General features: G+C 36.7%; 1 protein-coding gene, 1 long non-coding RNA gene and 10 other non-coding genes across 14 annotated transcripts; all 12 read right to left on the bottom strand.

Moving 5' to 3' along the window:
- Positions 1–6,249: 6,249 nt before the first annotated feature.
- LOC122050937 lies at positions 6,250–10,908 on the bottom strand. Of its 3 annotated transcripts, none has more exons than XR_006131276.1 (4): positions 9,151–10,908; positions 6,698–8,905; positions 6,467–6,586; positions 6,250–6,313 (listed from the first exon to the last, which is right to left on the bottom strand). It is a non-coding gene; the product is annotated as an uncharacterized LOC122050937 (long non-coding RNA). The 3 variants fall into 3 exon arrangements; XR_006131275.1 differs by having other exon boundaries at positions 6,698–9,219; positions 10,664–10,908; XR_006131273.1 differs by having other exon boundaries at positions 6,698–10,908.
- Positions 7,044–7,113, bottom strand: LOC121995018. The gene has a single exon (XR_006115830.1). It is a non-coding gene; the product is annotated as a small nucleolar RNA Z267 (small nucleolar RNA).
- Positions 7,709–7,803, bottom strand: LOC121995060. Its single transcript, XR_006115835.1, has one exon. It is a non-coding gene; the product is annotated as a small nucleolar RNA R44/J54/Z268 family (small nucleolar RNA).
- On the bottom strand, positions 7,937–8,086 carry LOC121995138. Its single transcript, XR_006115847.1, has one exon. It is a non-coding gene; the product is annotated as a small nucleolar RNA snoR2/U65 (small nucleolar RNA).
- On the bottom strand, positions 8,121–8,333 carry LOC121995002. Its single transcript, XR_006115828.1, has one exon. It is a non-coding gene; the product is annotated as a small nucleolar RNA Z112 (small nucleolar RNA).
- Positions 8,860–8,946, bottom strand: LOC121994959. The gene has a single exon (XR_006115821.1). It is a non-coding gene; the product is annotated as a small nucleolar RNA Z159/U59 (small nucleolar RNA).
- On the bottom strand, positions 9,125–9,218 carry LOC121995066. Its single transcript, XR_006115836.1, has one exon. It is a non-coding gene; the product is annotated as a small nucleolar RNA R44/J54/Z268 family (small nucleolar RNA).
- On the bottom strand, positions 9,524–9,738 carry LOC121995010. Its single transcript, XR_006115829.1, has one exon. It is a non-coding gene; the product is annotated as a small nucleolar RNA Z112 (small nucleolar RNA).
- On the bottom strand, positions 9,839–9,930 carry LOC121995099. Its single transcript, XR_006115841.1, has one exon. It is a non-coding gene; the product is annotated as a small nucleolar RNA snoR77Y (small nucleolar RNA).
- On the bottom strand, positions 10,317–10,418 carry LOC121993281. The gene has a single exon (XR_006115153.1). It is a non-coding gene; the product is annotated as a small nucleolar RNA R30/Z108 (small nucleolar RNA).
- On the bottom strand, positions 10,632–10,731 carry LOC121995084. Its single transcript, XR_006115839.1, has one exon. It is a non-coding gene; the product is annotated as a small nucleolar RNA Z107/R87 (small nucleolar RNA).
- A 7,115-nt stretch (positions 10,909–18,023) lies between the features above and the next one.
- Positions 18,024–19,136, bottom strand: LOC122050929 (protein SRC2-like). Its single transcript, XM_042611808.1, has one exon. It carries the CDS (start codon positions 18,953–18,955, stop codon positions 18,134–18,136), a length of 822 nt encoding a protein of 273 aa, XP_042467742.1. The 5' UTR covers positions 18,956–19,136; the 3' UTR covers positions 18,024–18,133.
- Between the last annotated feature and the right edge of the window lie 687 nt (positions 19,137–19,823).

Genomic DNA, 19,823 nt, shown 5'->3' with positions numbered 1-19,823 from the left:
CAGATGGGGACTAGCGACTGGAACTGCTCCGGACAGCCTCAACTTGAAACTATAACAACAATGGAGAGTCCAACACTCGGGAAATGGGAATATGAGAAAACATAAATAATGAATTTTCTTAGAATTTGAAAGTTGTTTGGAGAAACACATCCTACCCTTTAATTATATTTTCAAAAAGGAATTTACTAGATTATTCAAATAAAGTAGCTAATAGGTAGCTGAATAGATAGATCAAGTAAAGAAAACAAACAATATATACAAGTGCATTGAACGAAATAGTATCTAGTCATCATCGGTAAGTGGAGGTGGTGGTTGATTAGTCACTCATAAAGCCTGAAGTATGGTCTGCATCTGTAGGTCTAGATGCCTAAATCCATTGGTCATCTCCCTATGGAGAGAAGTGAATCCCTCTAAGATTGACTGCAAGATCTGTGTGGAACACTCCTAAGTCTTGCAAGGCGATCCTCTATGGAAAGCGAGGTCGAAGGCTAGGTCAGGGTCAGAAGAGGTACAAAGAGCTCATCAATCGTAAATATTGGCATCTCCTCCCCCATGATTGCAATCGCCTCGTCAACCTTGGTCGGAATGACTGGTGGGATATACTCATCAACCTCATTTGGATGGTGAGATACATATAACTGTCGATGCGCTCACAATAATGGAGCAGACAACCGCACAGCATGCAATTATACAAGATGATGCAAGACTCTAAACATGGCAATATCATTAATAGCATAGCAAGATCCATACATAAATAAAAGGTGTACCACAAGTCAATGTATCAGATGGAAGGTACACAAACAGATAGGGTATCAAATAAACCCTAGATCTTGAACATAATGTATCATATGGTTGGGTCACTACCTAAAGCATGTATGGTCAGATAAATAATAACATGCAGTGCATAATAAGTAAACAAGCAACATGTAACAGATCATGTAGTGACCAACCGAAACAAATGGAAAACACAATCATTGCTATATGTTAAACACTTTATTATGCATATCAAAAGACATAAGTCAAAGTACCCGCCTCCAATAAAGTGGTCCAAATCTGACTCCGAGATACTCGTCTCGCGTCAAGATCCTGTATTACCAATTGAATATATTTTTATTTAGCTACATTCTCATAAATAGCAAAATAACGCTCTAATCCTAAATTAGGGCAAATCCCTGACCAACACATAAACCTAATTCAACCCATACATGATCAATAGCATATATCAAATTCCTATGCCTTACCTGAAACTCACAGCCGTTTATCACTGTAGGAAGTAGGATCATTTGCTGCTGGAATCTATCTACTGTCGGAGATCAAACGATGCTGCAAGAAAACATTCACTACCACAGTGATCAATCCCACAATACAACACAACATTCTAATAAAAAACAGTAGATAATCAAAAGGGAAACAATTCATCAAATCCTTGAGTCTATATAATTCCCAACCAACAATTGAACCTCACCGTGGACTGATCAAGAGCAGTGGCAAGTTTGGTGGCTGGCACAGAGGTGATCGCTGAAAAATAGAGGGAAGAAGCAATTTCACTCGGCAGTGGCAGCAAGCGGAAGAACTAGGGCTTAGATTCCACACTAGGGCACCCTCAAGAGAAGTGTGTCTGCGCTAAGGCACAGATAGGGTCGGCTGTGCTCGGATGTCGCCGTAGAGATGGGTGTCGCAGCTGAGGCTAGGGCACCGGTAGTAGGGAGAAGAAGACCGACCCGACGCTAGGGCACAGAGACACCAAGTCTGTAGAGGAAGAGGACTGTGGTGGCACCGGCTAGGGCTCAGGCGACTGGAGTTCCTGTGGACGGCGGTGTCTCGGCGTCGGAACGGCAGTGGCGCGCGTGAGGGAGGAGAGGCTAGGGCATGGGGTGGCGTCGGGAGGAAAGGCTCGGCTTCACCGAGAAGAGGAGAAGATGAAGGGAGGAACCGCTACAGCCGACGGTTAGGGCTCCTTTTGGCGTCGGGTTCGGGAGTGAGGGAGAAGAGAGGCGCGGGTGAGGGCACGGGGGAGAAAGGGCTCAGGAAAAAAAAACAAAATAAAAAAATAAGAGAAAAAGAAAAACAAAGGAAAAAAGAAAAGAAAAATAAATCTTTTCCTCATTAAAACAGGGTAGCCTAAACAGGCTTTTCCGGGCCCCGTTTTTATCCCCGTGAACTCGTCCGTACGAGCTCCGAAAAATTTCCGAAAAATGTCCAAAAAATTTCGAAAAAATCCCTTATTAATATTCGCCTATTTTTCAGTATTTTACATTCTCCCCCACTAATAAAAATTTAGTCCCCAAATTTTGTTATCTACCATCAGCAAGTACTAATAACAGATATAGAGTATAAATGCTGAACAGTAAATTAAATCACATACCTCAAGTGAAAAGATGGGGATATCGAGCTCGGATCGTATCCTCGAGCTCCCAAGTAGCCTCCTCATCTGAATGATGCTGCCATCCGACTTTAACCAGCCGAATAGTCTTGTTCCTCAACTGACGCTCTTTCCGGTCGAGAATCCGTACCGGAACCTCCTCATAAGTGACGCCAGAATCATGGAAAATATCTGCCCGGCGTCATGGTGGCCCGCACGTATCTCGCGATAGATACATGGAATACATCGTGGACGCCAGAGGCAGGGAAGTATAGTAAGCTACCGCTCCGATCCTCTCCAAGATCTCGAAGGGATCAGCGGAGCTAGCTTACCTCGAGGCTAAATCTCTTCACCCCTTTCGTGGGTGAAACTCCAGAATACATGATCACCAATAGAAAACTCTAGTGGTCTACATCTCCAATCAAGATAACTCTTCCGGGCCTGCGCCTCGACATCCTCCGTCTCATGATCGGACCAACTCTGCATCCCATCGAACTCTATAAGGTCCCAACAACTGGCCTCTCCAACCTCATCCTGGAGGACGGGTGTCCGACAAGGTCTACCATACAATGCCTCAAACGGTGCCATCTGAATAGCCGAATGAAAGCCTGTTGTTGTAAGCAAACTCTACTAAGATGGTCCTCCCAATCGCCTCAAAAATCAACATACATGACCTCAAGAGTGTCCTCTAAAGTCCGAATGGTCCGTCCATCCGTCCTACATGGATGGAAGATCAGATCTGAAACCGAGTGCCCCAAGGCCTACCGCGACTCTGCCAACGAGACGTGAACCGTGGATCTCTATCCGAAATGATACTCAACGAACACCATGTAGTCCGATAATCTCCGACAATATAGATCGCCAATCGATCCAGGAATCATCCTCCGGATCGCTAAAGTGTGCCGGATTGGTTAATCGATCAACAATTACCCAAATCGCGTCATGGCCTCTCGTGTCCTCGGCAATCCTACCACAAAGTCCATGGTAATGTGATCCCACTTCCACTCGTGAATAGGCTGAAGTAATCCTGCAGGTCTCTGGTGCTCAGCCTTCACCTATCGACAAACAAGACATCTAGCTACGAAATCCACGATGTCTTTCTTCATGCCGTTCCACCAAGGAACGCCTCAAGTCTCGATACATACGGGTCCCCTGGATGGATCGTAAATCGAAATGATGAGTCTCACGGTAACTCTGTAGAGCCGGATGAGACCGAGGTAATAATCGCCTCGAAAGTATATAATACCTCCTCATCTCGTAAACCCGCACGCTGTGAAGCTATCGACTACTAATGAATCTGCAAATGATCATCACCCAGGCTCTCTCGGATCTTCTGATCGACGATCGAGCAACCATAGTAACAAGAATACCGCTCAGATCCTGCTCCTCAAGGTCAAACTCAGAAAACTCAAATCAAGTCCTGGTAGTCCGCAGCAAGCCAAGTCCTCCTGGACTTCGCTAAGTGACGGCAACCACATTAGCTTTCCCGGTGGTAGCTAATGGTACAATCGTAGTCCTTCAGGAACCCATCCACCTCCTCCGACAAAGATTAAGCTTTCGGTAAAATGTAGCTTACTAAACTTCGAATCTCAGAATGTAATCCGCACTGAGATGATGACGCCAAATCTTCAAAGCATATATGATGGCGGCTAACTCCGTGTCATGAATCGGATAGTTCTTCTCATGCTCCTTCACCGACGAGAAGCATAAAGACCACTCGCCACTTGCATCGTAAGGCGCCAAACCCAGTGACGCGTCGGTGTAAAGTACAACCGTCCTCTCCAAAAGGTAAAACCAAACGGGCCGACACTAATCTCCGCTTCAAGCTGGTCTCGCAATCCTCGACCACGTGAACTTCACGCCTTTCCTAGTAAGGAGACGGTATACTGTGAAAACCCTCGACAAAACGCGTCGGTAATATCCTCGCTAGTCCCGTACTGCGGATCTCCGAATCGACTACCGCTCAATCGGGTGTAGCCCTCGATCTTCCGAGGATCAATCAAATACCTGCCGAGACCACATGTCCAAGAAAACCGATCGAGGATAGTCGGAGCACACTGAACTTTGCACAGGTGATGTCGTCGAAGAATCTCCAAAATCTGGCGAAGATGTTGTGCGTGCTCCTTCTACGAGAGTAGACCAATATGTCATCAATGAAGACGATAACAAACCGATCCAATACTCCAGAAGATGCGGTTCATCAAGTCCATAAACACCGCTAGAACATTGGTAAGCCCAAATGGCATTACCAAAACTCATAATGACCGTATCTCGACATCTGGAAAGTCGGATATCCTAGTCTCGACCTCAAGATGATATCCGGATCGCAGATCAATCTTAGAATACACGATGTACCTCGAGATGATCAAACAAATACTCGATCCGTGGTAAAGGATATTTATTTACGATGATCATTCAGCTGTCCGTAGTCAATACATAACCTCGTGGTGTCATCCTTTTCTTGACAAATAATAGGAGAACCCGGAGAAACCCTAGTAATAAATCCCTATCTAAAGCTCCTGAGTTGAACCTTCAGTTCAACTCTTTTGGTGTCATACGATAAGGAGCTTTCGATGTGGTTCCCGGAATCAGCTCAATAGCGAACTCGACTTGCCTTCGGGAGGCAAACCGCAGCTCCTTTGGAAATACATCCGGGTACTCCGACTCACAGAGGCGATCGGAGTCGCGAACTCATCTGCTGTCCCGCACTAATCGTGAGATAATAAGAAACCATGATTGAGGAGCGAGGCACCGAATCGAAATGATCGATATTCATCTCGATGCGGTGAAATCCACGAGGGTTGGTTCGAGGCCAAGGTGACCACCCTCGCAGCAATCAACGGTAGCATGATATAAATCGCCGATCCATGCCAAGAATGATATCAAACTCGACCATCTCCAATACTAGAAGATCTACCGTAAGTATCATATTGCCAAAGTCTAACGGGCAACCTGGGTGACGTCTAAAGTATCACCGGACGGTAGGGAGACGATCAATCGTGCAATCTAAAAATAGATAATCTACCAATCTCCGATAAAGGTATGGGATATAAAAGAATGCAAGCTACCAGTATCAATCAATATATCGGGAAAATGCATAAATGGAAATCATACGGAACGGATCCATCGATTGCAGCATCTCTCTGTAATCGCATGTACGACTGGTCTGGCGAGGAGGAGGGGAATGTGCCAGCCATGTCTGCACGCCAGTGATTTGGATAATACGGATGAGAAGACCGAGGACGGTGGCCCTTTGGGGTAGGTGGCCACGAGAACGCCCTAAAGGTCGATGGGTCATCGATACTACCGCTCGGATAATAAAGTCCTAATGTAACTCTAGGGTGTTATGGAAACGAGTACTCCCGCCAAGCATGCCAACACGGAATCTGCTCGTCCGTGAAAATATCGCTGAGATGTGTCGAATCTTGGTACCGATCGGCGAATCGCCTGACTGGAGTACGCTGGTACATAAACGGAGGAGGTACTCTTGTTTGGGTAACCGGAGCATATCTTGCCGGCTATTGATCAGGGGTGAACATAGGTGGCCTATTTGGATGTCTGAGGGCAATGGTACCGATGTGGGCGCGGAGCTATGATCTGGTGCTTTCGCATACACGATACAGTCTTTGATGCGAGTCGTGCGGTGTCGGGTCCATGGCGGATACACGTGGGTCCAGTAGTGGGCGGTGCGGCACTGAAGTCGATGGGAGGTGTCTGCCGGTATGCCATGGTACTCTGCGCTGATAAATCTGTGGGAGTGGATCTGACCCGGGCCCAAGTAGGTATCTCTAAAGAAGCCATCGAGTTGACCAGACGCTCGATGCATACCCCAACTGTCCGTGCCAAAGGCTCATCAATGAGGCATCTCTGGCATATCCAGAGATCTCGCGGTCCTCGTACGTGGTCGTCCAGCACCACGTCTCGCAGCAATACGCGTAGATCGCCTCATATCTGTTAAATTATATTACAGATATTACTACCAGTATAACCAATTACCAAAATAACATCATACGATAAGAATCCATACAATATCCATAAGTAAAACAATATAAGACTAAAAATAAAGTCTGATAGAAAAACTAAGATAAAATAACAACTCAATACCAGCAAAGGACTAGCACTACGTGCAGAAGGGGACTAACGACTGGAATTGCTCCGGACTGCCTCAACTTGAAAATATAACAACAATGAAGGCGGGGTGAGTCCAACACTCAGCAGGTACAACTGATATGCAAAATAAAGTAAATAACATACAACACTAATCATTCGTACAGTCTCCTGAATACGAGAAGGATAAATGCAACTGAAACAAAAACAGGAGAAAACTGTACTAACCAGGATCAAGGTAAAAAGGTAATAGGGTCGTCAAACCGAGGGTGTCATAATCCTGTATGCATGTCAATCATATGAATTCATATAAATACAACAAGTAAATGCAGCAAAAACAAACAATAAATACATCATGCATATGATGCCAATGACATGATCACCCCTGACATGATCTCAATAGGTACCTTTTCATAAACAAAGCAAAATTTCAATGACAAATAATCTTTTGACAAACTTTTCATAGGGATTCCTCAAAGTATATTTATAAGAATCATTGGCACCATCAAACAAAGAAGAAAATATAAAATAGGAATTGACATTAACCACTTTAATATACAAAAAAACTATTTTAACAGTGCCTCAGATTAAGAACTTTTCATAGGGATTCCTCAAAGTATATTTATAAGAATCATTGGCACCATCAAACAAAGAAGAAAAAAAACATCCAAACCTTTCGAACGAATCGTCCAACATAGTAAACCAGTCGAATCTATAACAAATCAAAGTGAAAATTATCGAACGAATCGTCCAACATAGTAAACCAGTCGAATCTATAACAAAACAAAGTGAAAATTAAATTTAAAAAATCACTCCTCAGTTTAGCTCTCTATATTTATTCCGCAGCGTATGCCACTTAAACAAATCCTCAGTGAGAGTTTGCTTGAATTTCCATAGCCGTCATGGCAATCTCCACTTTGAAGACGAATCAAGAAATATTGATTGTACCTGGACAAAATACATCTAACAGATCTAAAGAACGAATAGGCAAAACAACACAATGGCATTGCATGAATCATAGACACCATCAAATAAAGACAAAAAATACTTATAATTCCAAACCTTTAGAAAGAACTATTCAACTTAGTAAACCAGAGAAACAATCTGTAAGAAATTAGAGCGGAAATTAAAATTAAAAAAATACACCTCAGTTCATGTATCTGTGTTTATTCCGCATTGTTTGCCACCTAGGAAGAACTAGTCATCAAAAAAACGTTTCAAAATACAATCATACAAAATATTGCATCAGAGAGATTCCCATTTACCATAGAACTAGTCATCAACCTCTTGGAAGAGTGCAGATGTCCCTGTCTATGTTTCTCATCACTTGCATAACTTAAACCAATATAAACACAATTTAGTGACAATAACCAAAAACAAGGATGAAAAAGTGAAACTGAAATATGCAGTCGTATCTAAACAACTAAAATATTAAACATGAAATTTATGCTTCAAGTAAAACGGAGCAAATGTAATTGACATAAACAGCACCATGGATAAATAAAAACTTTTCCAACGATTCCAATCAGCCAACGAAAAGCCAATAAAGGACTTTTATTGGCCTGACAATAGCCCCATCAATCAATGAAACAGCTACTGAAGATGTGGCATCAAGTCTAGAGAATAATAGTTGAAAAACTTTAACTCGTGGAACCCTCAGAGACCCATTTAAAATCACACAAACAACTATGACCAGTTCCAGTTGATCTACACTAATCATTTGACATACACTACACTACAGCTCAGTTCTTACAGAATTTGAGTGGAGCAAATGCAGAGAAAACTGCAAGTAACTGGTTGGCACAGCTGCTGCTTAAGTGTCATACGGCACTTCCTATCAAGGTCTTATCATCCTCATTGGGATTTCAAACATAATGAATTTCAATGAAGATTGAGTTAAGAAATGCAGATTGAGTTTTAAAAAAAAATAACAAATCAAAGAGAAGATAGAAATACAAGTTCAGAAAGCCAGGTGACTAATAAACAGATAGCCATCGGCATAAGCTAATATGAAGGGAAAAAAAACAATACATAGAGCCATTCATCAGCATGAACGTAATATTCTCATCCACAGCCTAAAACTAGGCTGTGTAGGAAGGTGTCCTAAGATAATATTCATGCTTTCATCATGACAAATTTGCAAATATTAATAAAATGGAAAACATAACCGAAATTTAAAAATATAAATTACAAATAGAATATGATTCGGAATTAAAGCGAAGGCAAACATAAAAGTATTGATTATCTACCTGGGCAAAATAAATCTAATAGATCTAAATAATGAATAGGTAAAACAACATAATGACATTCCATGAATCATTGACACCATCAAATAAGTAAACCAGAGAAATAATCTGTCACAAATTAGAGCGGAAATTAAAATTAAAAAATACTCATCAGTTCAGGTCTCCGTGTTTATTCCGCATGATTTGCCACCTAGGAAGAACTAAAATTTTTATTTAATCATCATAGGAGTCAGAATAATAAAAAATGAATAAACATACCAAAACAAAAATATCAAAATACAAATTTCTGTGCAAAGAAAAGTCTCAGAGCATGACATAAGGACTTAATGGCAGTGACAAGAAAAGCATCGTTATCTAAGAATAAATTAATTACAAAAATTACAAACTCAACGTTAAAAAAAAATAAAATATTGCATCAGAGAGATTCCCATTTACCATAGAACTAATCATCAACCTCTTGAAGAGTGCAGATGTCCCTGTCTATGTTTCTCATCACTTGCATAACTTAAACCAAAATAAACACAATTTAGTAACAATAAAAAAAACAAGAATGGTATAGTGAAACTGAAATATGCAGTAGTATCTAAACAACTAAAATATTAAACATGAAATCTATGCTTCAGATAATATGGAGCATATGACGGCACCATGGATAAATTAAAAATTTTTGACAGATTCCTATCAGCAAACGAAAAGCCAATAAAGGACTTTGATTGGCCTGACAATAGCACCATCAATCGCTGCATAAGCTACTGAACACGTGCAACAGGTCTAGAGGATAATAGTCAAAAAAACATTAAAGCCGTGGAACCCTCAAAGACCCGTTTAAAATCTCTCACACACACAATCATGACCGGTTCCAGTCAATTTACACTAATCATTTGACATACACTACAGCCCAATTCTTTCAGAACTTGAGTGGAGCAAATGAAGAGAAAAGTGCAAGAAACTGGTTGGCACAAATGTTGTTTAAAGTGTCATACGGTACTTCCTATCAAGAGGCTTCGTCATCCTCATCAGGATTTCAAACATAAAGAAATTCAATGCAGATAGAGTTATAAATTCAACAAAACAACAATTTGCTTTAATGAAAAAAAAATATCAATACAAAAAGATGGAAAAATAAAAGCTTCAGAAAGCCAGATGATATGCTTCATGATGGTTTTAACCACATCAGTCGGTAATTCCAACACAAATAGCAATCATCATAAGCTAATTAGTAAGAAAAAAATCAAAAAAATTTAGTAAAATGACTAACAAACAATAAATAGAGAGGCACATTCATCAGCATGAGAGTATTATTCTCATCCACAACCTAAAACTAGGCTGTGTAGTAAAGTGCCCTAAGAAAAAATGTATGCTTTCATCAAATAACAAAATTGCAATTAAAAATTGGCAAACAAGACCGTAGTTTAAAAATTGAATTGAATTTACAAACAGATAATGATTCATAAATAAAGAGAAAGCATCATTTGGATCATAGATACTCAGATCAAAGGATGAATAATTCGAGATTTTACTTCGTCCTTATAATGGACTTGTAAAACATATAAAAATTTTGACAAAAAAAAACAAGAAAGAAAACAATACAAGAAGAACAAAGGCTCAGTGGTGGCATATTTGTTAATGGTTCGATTCTTCCAGCGAGCATCCTCAATGTGTATTTCAGAAGAGGGAGCTCTCTTATCCTCATCCCATCATTCTCCAATTTCATAGATATAGATTAAAGGAAAAGATCAACTAAACAATGTATAAACTTTTTTGGCAATGATGAAGAATATATATTTGTGAGAAAAAAAAAGGCACCGGTTGATCAATGAAGTGAAGAATACGACATCGAGGGAAGAGACCGGTAACCCAAAATCGAAAGAAAAAAAATCAGAAATCATATACGACAAAAAGATACATCTAATGGAGATTGCTCAGGTCAGCGGGGTGGTCGACATACAAATCCCACGAAGACAGATCTGTGATCCGGTCTGTTGAGCTTGAATATCCGTAGTCGTCACGGCAATCTCCACTTCGAAGAAGAAGAAGAATCGAGAAATATTGATCGTGTACCTGGGAAAAATAAATCTTAAAGATACAAGTAGGCAAATCAACACAATGACATTCAATTATTGATGGATATATTTATAGATAAAAAGTATAGATAGATAGCCAAATATAATTATTAGGGTTTCCGCCGCACACTTACCGCCTGAACCTGTCAACTTTAGGGTTTAAGCAACCGAACCTGTCAATTTGTAATAAATTTATTATTTTTTTATTTTTTACACGGTTTCCCCGTGAAACTATTTTTATAGAAGTTTATAAAAGTAAATCTAATAATTAAGGATGGAAATAATGATTCTGACGATTTGAATGATTCAAATCGAATTTTATTATAATAAAAGATTTCTTTTTAGAAATAATTATTATCCTACATATTACATAGGATTAAAAATATATATTTAGAGAAAAACTATTTTATCAATTGAGTTAAGTAGTTATTTTTGAATCAGCGCTTTCAAATATGAATCTTGATTTGTTATACTAGTTTATAAAAATCAATTAGACAATTTCCAATAAAAAATTATTAATCGATCTTATCAAATCGTTGTTTCTTCTTTGTTACAATTTTATTAAAAAATTTAAACATCCTGTAAATATTAATTAGTATCCATATACGTCTTATCTAAAATATACATTTCATTCATAATATTAAAAATTGGCATTTATTAATATCGAGATAAACTTTTTCAAAATATTTAGGATGTTTGTGTTCAGAACTTATTGCTTTTAATCAGTATACTATAAATACTTTTTTCTCTTCGTTCTTACATTAATTATGATCAGAGTTTGGAAATATTGTTTTATAATGTATTTATAGTTTACAACTTTATTAAGGATGCTTTTTAAAGACCCTCTACCATTTACGTAGCCCAATGAGTGATTAAATGTTCACAAATAAATTTCGTATAGATTTATTTATCTTCATTTACTACATATAAAATTAATTAAATAAACAAATTTAAATAATTCATTAAATTAAATAAATAAGTTTTAACACGTGTTTTCAACTCGTTAATATTCATGAACAATGTTTATAGAAAAATTCATGGACAATATTTGATATTCTTTGATAAAAAATTTATTGACATGTCAAATAAATAAATAAATCAAAATAAAAAAATAATTTTATATTATTAAGCTCAATAATCAATTAAACAAATTTAAAATATAAAAATTTTAAACAATCAAACAAATTTGAATTAAGAGTTCAATAATATCTAAATGAACCAAACTCAAACTAAAACTAAGTATGAACTAAACTCAAACTCATAAATTTTAAATTAAATCAAACTTAAACAATCATTTCAATACCTTATTTTATTTTAGGTACGACTTTACTTAGTTTGGTTATATTATCAAACAAACTTGAATATCACAAATCTTAGCTTTGACCTACATTTACTAGCTCTGATCTTGTATAGAAGCGATGGAGAGTGAACCGTCAATGATAAAGCGTTGGTGACTGTTGTTGACTTGCTTGAAGAACTTCAAGTAATGCCTCGTCATGAAGCGTCGATGATCCCTTGTAGAGAAGCAACATAGAAGGAAATAAACTACCAATAAGCGGACCAAGGGTCTTTGGTGTAACCACTACAACGATCAAGTTAACAAAATGTGAGGGTGGGAAAAAGGCATAAAGTAGAAGATGCGTATATGTGTTCGCACCTGTGTCAATGAAGAAGAATCCCCTTTTATTATGTCTTTTATAATCTCTGCATTAATAAGGCATTATCCTATAATCAATCAATCTGTCACATCTGTATGCTTGCGTTGCATCCCATCAATCATATTGGTATAGAGAAATGTATTGTGTATGTTTAAGTATCTATACACAGGTATGATTCTCTGATAGACCCTCGTGCAATATTAATGACAAAAAATGGGCTCCCTATCAAGAGAGAAGGGAGCAAAGCCCTGAGCAAATTCAGTCCGAATCGGAGGCTCATAAAAAAGTCATCCGACAAGATCAATCAGGAGAGGGGTTGGTTTTTGACTTTTTATTTGGCACACTACTAGCTTGCTGACCTTGGGTCCCATCTAAAACTACTCCCTCCTAAAAAAACTAAATAAAAAATTAAAATATGTGATATTTTATTTTAAAAATAAATTTATATTTTTGAATATATATATATTCAAAATCTGTAAAGTTTAATAAAAAAAAGCGAACGTCTAAAGAAAAAAAACAAGTAAGATTCAAAAAGAGAAAAAAATGTAAAGTACGGAAAAACAATGTAATGTTTAAAAAGAGATTTTTTTAAAAAAAATTGTAATATTTAAAAATAGAAAAAGCATATATTTTTAAAATAATAATAATAATATTTGATTTTGTAATGAAGGGTAATATAGTGAAAGATTAAATTAAATTATATACTAAAATATCTAAACAAATAATTTTTTATTGCATTACTAGATTGAACAAACAACATTTAGTTATTTTCTATAATTTTGATTATGTGATTACCAGTTAATCATATAATTAAAATTATATATATGATGATTTAAACCAAACACACCCTAGTCAAGAATTTTAAATTTAAATTTATTTCCAGTTCTTAAATACAAAATTTAGACTTTATATTGTGAGTATAAATCTATTAGTTTAAAATTTTCAAAAATCACTCCCTCCCCCATTGAAAATCCATTGGGTCCGAATATCTGTATTAAAAAAAATGAACTTTAACAAAATAAAAAAAAATAATGTTCTAAAATTTTATTTAATATAGTTAATTAATTAAATTATTCAATTCATTAATATATATATATATATGGAGTATATTTATTAATAAAATTATTATCAAACTTTTTAAGTAAATAAATTAAAATTCAAAATTAATTATTTAATTACTAATCAATTAAATAATTTTAATATATAAATATTAAATAATAAAATTCAAATCATATTTAAATAAACTCAAATTTATAAATAAATCGAAAACAAACTTAAATAACTATTCCAACAATTTAATTTAAAAGTCACTCAATCAATTATCGAATTTTTTAAAATAATATAAAATTTAACTCGGCTTAAACCGATTAATTGACTCTTATTTCTTTCACCTAGTCACGTCCTAGATTTCTGACAGAATGATTAATTTCTAAACTTAAATAACTATCCTAGACTTCATGAATTCCAGCATCGATTTTATGCAATAAAATTTATGTGCTCTTTTACCTATCATAGGATTGTAGACAAGTCAAGTCGAATCAAATTTTAAATTTTATGATGTTCATGTAATTTCAGCTGGTTTGATTAAATTTGAACTCATACGGTTCATTGGACCTGTCTAACTCAATTAATTCAATTGGTTTGACTGTTCAACCCATTAATTATCTATTTTGTGCCGTTTGATTGACTTACCTAGTCAATTTTAACCGACTTACTCGCCTAGTCAATTCGGGACATCTGCCATTTCTTGTCAACCCGAATGACCTATATGAATCGTTTAGCTTAACAGAATAAAATATTTCACCTTAGAATATTCGTTCAATGAACATTCCAACTCCAAATTCCACTTTATTCGTATAAAAAGAACCGTGTCTAAACCGGTCAATAGTAGGCTTGTTAAATTGGATCCGATGTGATCTGAAGAAATCAGACTGACGGGTTTAAGGTTCGGATTGAAAATGTTTAGATTTGAGATTTTTAGATGGGGGTTCGATTGATCGGGTTGATCTGAAGTTATATTTTAGTAGATTTTATTAGATTAAATTAAATTTTATTTTAAAATTTAATAAGTTCTATGTGCATTTTATATATATATATATATATATATATAATAATAATAATAATAATAATTTATCCGATTTATCACGAGACCAATATGAAATAGATAAATCATGGATGACTATTAATCTTTGAAATAATGACTGATATATATAAGAGGTATTTACTTTAGTTATGTTAAAATTTAAATTCCAGATCTTTCTTGTGATGATTGTATCCATCTCGAGAAAATTAAAAATTATAAAAAAATAGTTAAAAAATATAATTGGATTATTTAAGTTATTCGAGTCGGATTAATCGGATTTGAATTTAAAATTTTTGAATTGTATTCAAGTGCAGGTCAAATTGAAATTCGAATTGAGATTTTTCATACATGTTTTTTCAATCGATCCAAGTCCAATCTATCCAAATTCACCTCCCTAATCAATTGGCTCCCCTTCAATTGCAATTGTCAAGTCATTTGATATTTCCCGGATTTATGATAACCGATAAAAATTTCTGTGAATTGAATCAGTCACCGGTTCACTGAATACATGAATTATTAAAAAAAAAAACAGAAAAGACACAATGGGCAGCAAATAAATGAGAATATTGACAGGCCCTTGACTTGGAATCGATGCCTAATCATCCTCTAAACAAGGGTAAATTTGCATGAAATCCTCATTGATAAATATAATTTTACATGTATTTTTCATTGGGAAAAAAAAATTATTTTCACTCTCTAGTCTAATATATTTACCTAATTGTCCCTGATATTTTAAGTATAAAAAATCTAAAAATAAGTATAAATCCTCTTAAATTCATCACATTAAACTAGAATCTAGTATATTTTCTATCAAATTGAGTACGATTCTTTTTCTACCTCGATTGGATGAAAAATATACTAGTTTTTCTTTAAATGGTACTCAATTGGATGAAAAATATACTAGATTTTCTTTAAATGATACTCAATTGAATAAAAAATATACTAGATTTTTTTCAAATGGTACTAAATTTAGGAGGAATTATATTAAATAGGAAAAACATCGTACTCAATTTAATAGAAAATATATTCGATTCTAGTTTAAAATGCTAAATTTAATAGGAATTATATTTATTTTTAGGGTTTAGGAAACAGGGAAAAAAATATGCTCAATTTAATAGAAAATATACTCGATGCTAATGTAAAATGCTGAATTTAAAAGGAATTATACTCTTTTTTGGACCATTTGTACCTAAAAAATTTGAGGGGCAATTAGGTCACAATATTTGTATAAAGGAGGTGAAGCAAATAAAACTTTGCATGCAGGGAGGGAAAACAAAGTTTTTTATAAGTGGGGATTGCATGTAAAATTCAAGTTATGATTGGAGATTTTTCTCTACTTTACCGTCCAAACAACACGGTGAGAAGTAAATAAATCAATTTTTTTTTGAAAAGTTTAATGTTAGTTAAAAAAACTTATTATGTCCTTCTGTGGTGGTAAAGAGAATCCATTAGATATGAGGTAAAGATAGGAATAACAATCAACGTGGAGGTCAAAATTAAGAAAGTCAAAAGTAAAAAATTGCTGATTCACCAAAGTCGGCTGAACGAGTGGCAATGGGCATAGTAGGTCTGAAGTAGTTCGAATCTTCTATCCCCGAATCCCGTATCTCCTCTGTCTCACTCATTGATCAGACGAATCATATCACATTTTAAGGATGTGGTGCACATCGTGAGGTTACCACATACGTTCGATCGGCAAGGGGATATGGGGGCACGGGGACATGGGATATGGATACAGGTAAGAAGATTTGAACTCGCCCTGAAGGGTCTGATTGGTCCGGAGACTCATCTAAGCAGATCACTCATTCGATCGGGACAACTATAGAGAGGTCATCAGATGCTCACAACTGTGAGAAAATGAAAGCTAGTCCAACCATACCGCTTGTCTGACCTGGCGAGGAATGACCTACTGAGTCGAGCAACCATAGAGAAGAACAATCTTGAGCGATCAGACGGGAAATACTGGCTGAGCGACTCCTCCGCTCGGCCAAATAATGGGATCCCTAGCGTAGCTCATCATATCATTCTAGGAGTCAGTGCCGCTGACAGGAGGCATGGACTATAGATAATTGCATGACGAAATTTTCTACTATCATATCAGAGATTTACACACCCTATTAAGGAATGGTGTCAGAGACACTTTTATGATATGTCTTTTCATATGACAGTTGGTAAAACTTATATGCGCCTTGAGAAGCATGAACGTCTACTACTAAAGCACTATATAAAGGGAAGTTCATACATCGATAGAGATATAAGTTATTTGTGCTTGAGTTCCTATTATTACTGAGGGTTAACACTAGGACTCCTCCTCTAATCCGACATTAACATTCTTAATTTTACGGAGTAAAATAAAATTTTCATGAGATCAACTACCGAGTCACATGCCCACACAATTGTCTTCGTCATTTTCGAACAGGAATGATATATTAAAAAAAAAAAATCACTTTACAATTCGTCATCCTTATTGGGAACGAGTGAAACAACTTCATCATTCAATCTGGCCATGCGATAGTTTGGACACGTAGTCAGACCCCATGGCCGCCCTAGTCAAACGGCTAGGGATGTCGCATGATCAAATCGAGCGGTTGAGGGTGAGACTGAGCCACATGTAAGTCACCTGATAGACACATCGTAAAACCGATCCTACTGTGGATGAATTTTTTATATATGTACTTTTATTTTTAATAAAAAAAATATTAAAGGAAATACCTTCTTTAATAAATATAAAAATATAATGCATCCTTTAATAAAAGTTGGCATTTATTAATATAGAGATACACAGTTTAAAAATATCTACTGCATCCGCGTCAACTTCCCAAGCCATAAAATTTATCTTAAATCTTATATTTTAAATAAAAAATATTTTATATTAGCTACCCTTTACTTGAACATGAATACTTCTATCCAGGAATGAAATTCATTTGTGAAATATTAAAATATTATTTAATTTTAAAGAGAGAAATAAATAAAGGAAACAAATTGAATAATAAAAAATAGATATTATATAAAGTGAGAGAAGAAAGCAATACAAAAAATACAAGATAATAAAAAATTTAAAATAGATAATGTAATGTATAATTAAAAATAATTTTTAAAATTTAATAAAATTAAGAATTTAATCTAAATTTTAGAGATATTATATATTTATGTTCAAAACAGAACTTATTGCCTTTAATCATGGAAGGAAAAGTTGCCGCACAAATGCTTTAAATAATTTTTTTCTTCTTGTTCTTACATTAATTAAGATCAGATTTTGGAAATGTTTTTTTGAGCAATGTATTTATTTTTTATTAAGGCTGCAAGACCCCTCTAACATTTACTATCTCTTTTAAGAACTTCCAAATTTTAATTAGCAACAAACTTCACTTTAAAAATTTTATTTTGTTATTAGAGTACCTTTATCTAGAACTAAAATTCTTATTTTATTTCTTCCTAATAAAATATTTATTTCATATAAAAAGGAAAGATTTTAATAATTACCCCTAAAGAAAACTGCATGCATAATAAAATTTACAATATAGAAACAACATAATTATAATTTTCACAGATATTTCTGCAGCCGCTGGACGTCTGCTAATAAAGCGTAGAAAGAAACATCGCAGCAGACAGTTCTAGAAATCAAAGCTACCGCCGTCGTCAAATCCCGCGTCGTAGCCGGTGTCGTAGGCCGCAGCATCGGAGACCATGTCTCCGATCAGAAGCCCTCCGAGTGCGCCTCCAAGCAACCCCGCCCCCAATCCCAACCCCATCCTGTTCTTCCTCGGCGGTTGAGGCTGCGCCGTCCCATACCCGTACCCCGCCGGCGGTTGCCCGTACGGCCGCTGCTGCCCGTACGGATGCGGCTGCTGGTACCCCACGGGCGGTGGATACGGGGGCGGATACGCTCCGTAGCTCGTCCCTACAGGGTACGCCATCACGGGCTCATCAGCCTTCGGTGCGGGCTGAGGAGGATGCGGATAGGTGGTGGTCTGCGGTGGATATCCGGTCGGCGGTGCGGGGGCCGCCGGCGCCCCGATGCGCTCGCCGAGCTTATAGGAGAAGTTGAGAACGCCCTTGGGTTTTCCGGAGGTCGTCTTCCGGACCTGGTAGCTGAGAAACTGGACTGGCCGCGGGCCGTCGCCAGCGCCCGAGAGCAGCTCCGAGAGAGGGACGCGGACCTCGCCGACGTCGCGGTCGCCGAGGGCGCGCTCGGTGCGCAGGAGGATGCGGAAGAAGTCCGTGCGGGCGAGATCGGCGTCGGCGGGGACGGTGAAGCGGAGAGTGGAGTTCCAGGTGGGGTGGCGGCCGCCCTCGCGGTCCGGCGGAGTGCGCAGCCGCGCGCGTGAGTCAGAGGAGAGGGAGACGATAGCGTAAACGGCCATCTTGGTGATGAGGTTGACATCCTTGAGGCCCTTGGCGGAGATCAGAGTGATTTCGAGCGGCCGGTACGCCATGGAAGAAGAGGTTAATTAGGGTTTGGAGGTCGGAGAGAGCGGAAGTGGATTAGGGATTTGGGAACGATGAAGCAGAGGAAGGAGAGGATAACGTGCCAATTTTACCAAGAGCGGTCGGCACGGGACGGCTCGACGCGTTGAACGTACGCACGAATTCCCCATTTTCTCGATTCCTCGAAATTGCTCAAATAAAAAAAAAAAAACACGCCTCCATGTTATTTGCCAAAATACGCCTTCACATTGCGTTTATTGCACTCCGACGTTAATTTTGTTACCCAAACAAAAATCTATTTCTTTTACCTCTCTCCCTTAATTCTATTATTAGTCTGAGAACTTTAAAACGGTATATCGTACTAAATTCCCAGGCAAAATTTCAACTTTACCGTCCCTATATCAAAAGAAATATTTATTTCAACTCTTAATCCACACCAATTCATTTAATTTACTATCTTTGCACCATCTTATCTAATTATTTCTCTTGTGTACATATTTGTTTAGATACCTAATAATTTATTAGGTAAAAAAAATCTGACAACCTCATTTAAACTAAATCTAATATACTTTTTATCTAATTAAATATTATATATATAATTAGATAAAAAATATATTAGATTTAGTTTAAATGAGTTTATCAGATTCTTTTTACCTAATTTTATTAGATATCTAAAAAAATATGTATATAAGAATAATGTTGAATTTAAGAAGAATTATATTTTATTATAGACTTCTTTATTTATATTTTACCGTGTACTTAGAAATTGTGTATAGGTAATATATTAGATTTGAGTTTAAATGATTTATGGCAATTTGTTCACTTTAAAACCTATTTTTTGGAGCAATTATTTAAATTGAACATTTTTGAAGAGCA

This window comes from Zingiber officinale, chromosome 1B, assembly GCF_018446385.1.
Source record: "Zingiber officinale cultivar Zhangliang chromosome 1B, Zo_v1.1, whole genome shotgun sequence".
Lineage (NCBI taxonomy): Eukaryota > Viridiplantae > Streptophyta > Magnoliopsida > Zingiberales > Zingiberaceae > Zingiber > Zingiber officinale.
Note: the sequence above shows the minus strand (reverse complement) of the source record. Positions and strands in the feature narration are given on the sequence as shown.

Excerpts from the sequence above, each read along its gene's own strand:
- LOC122050929 (XM_042611808.1), bottom strand. The coding sequence starts at position 18,955 with ATGGCGTACCGGCCGCTCGAAATCACTCTGATCTCCGCCAAGGGCCTC.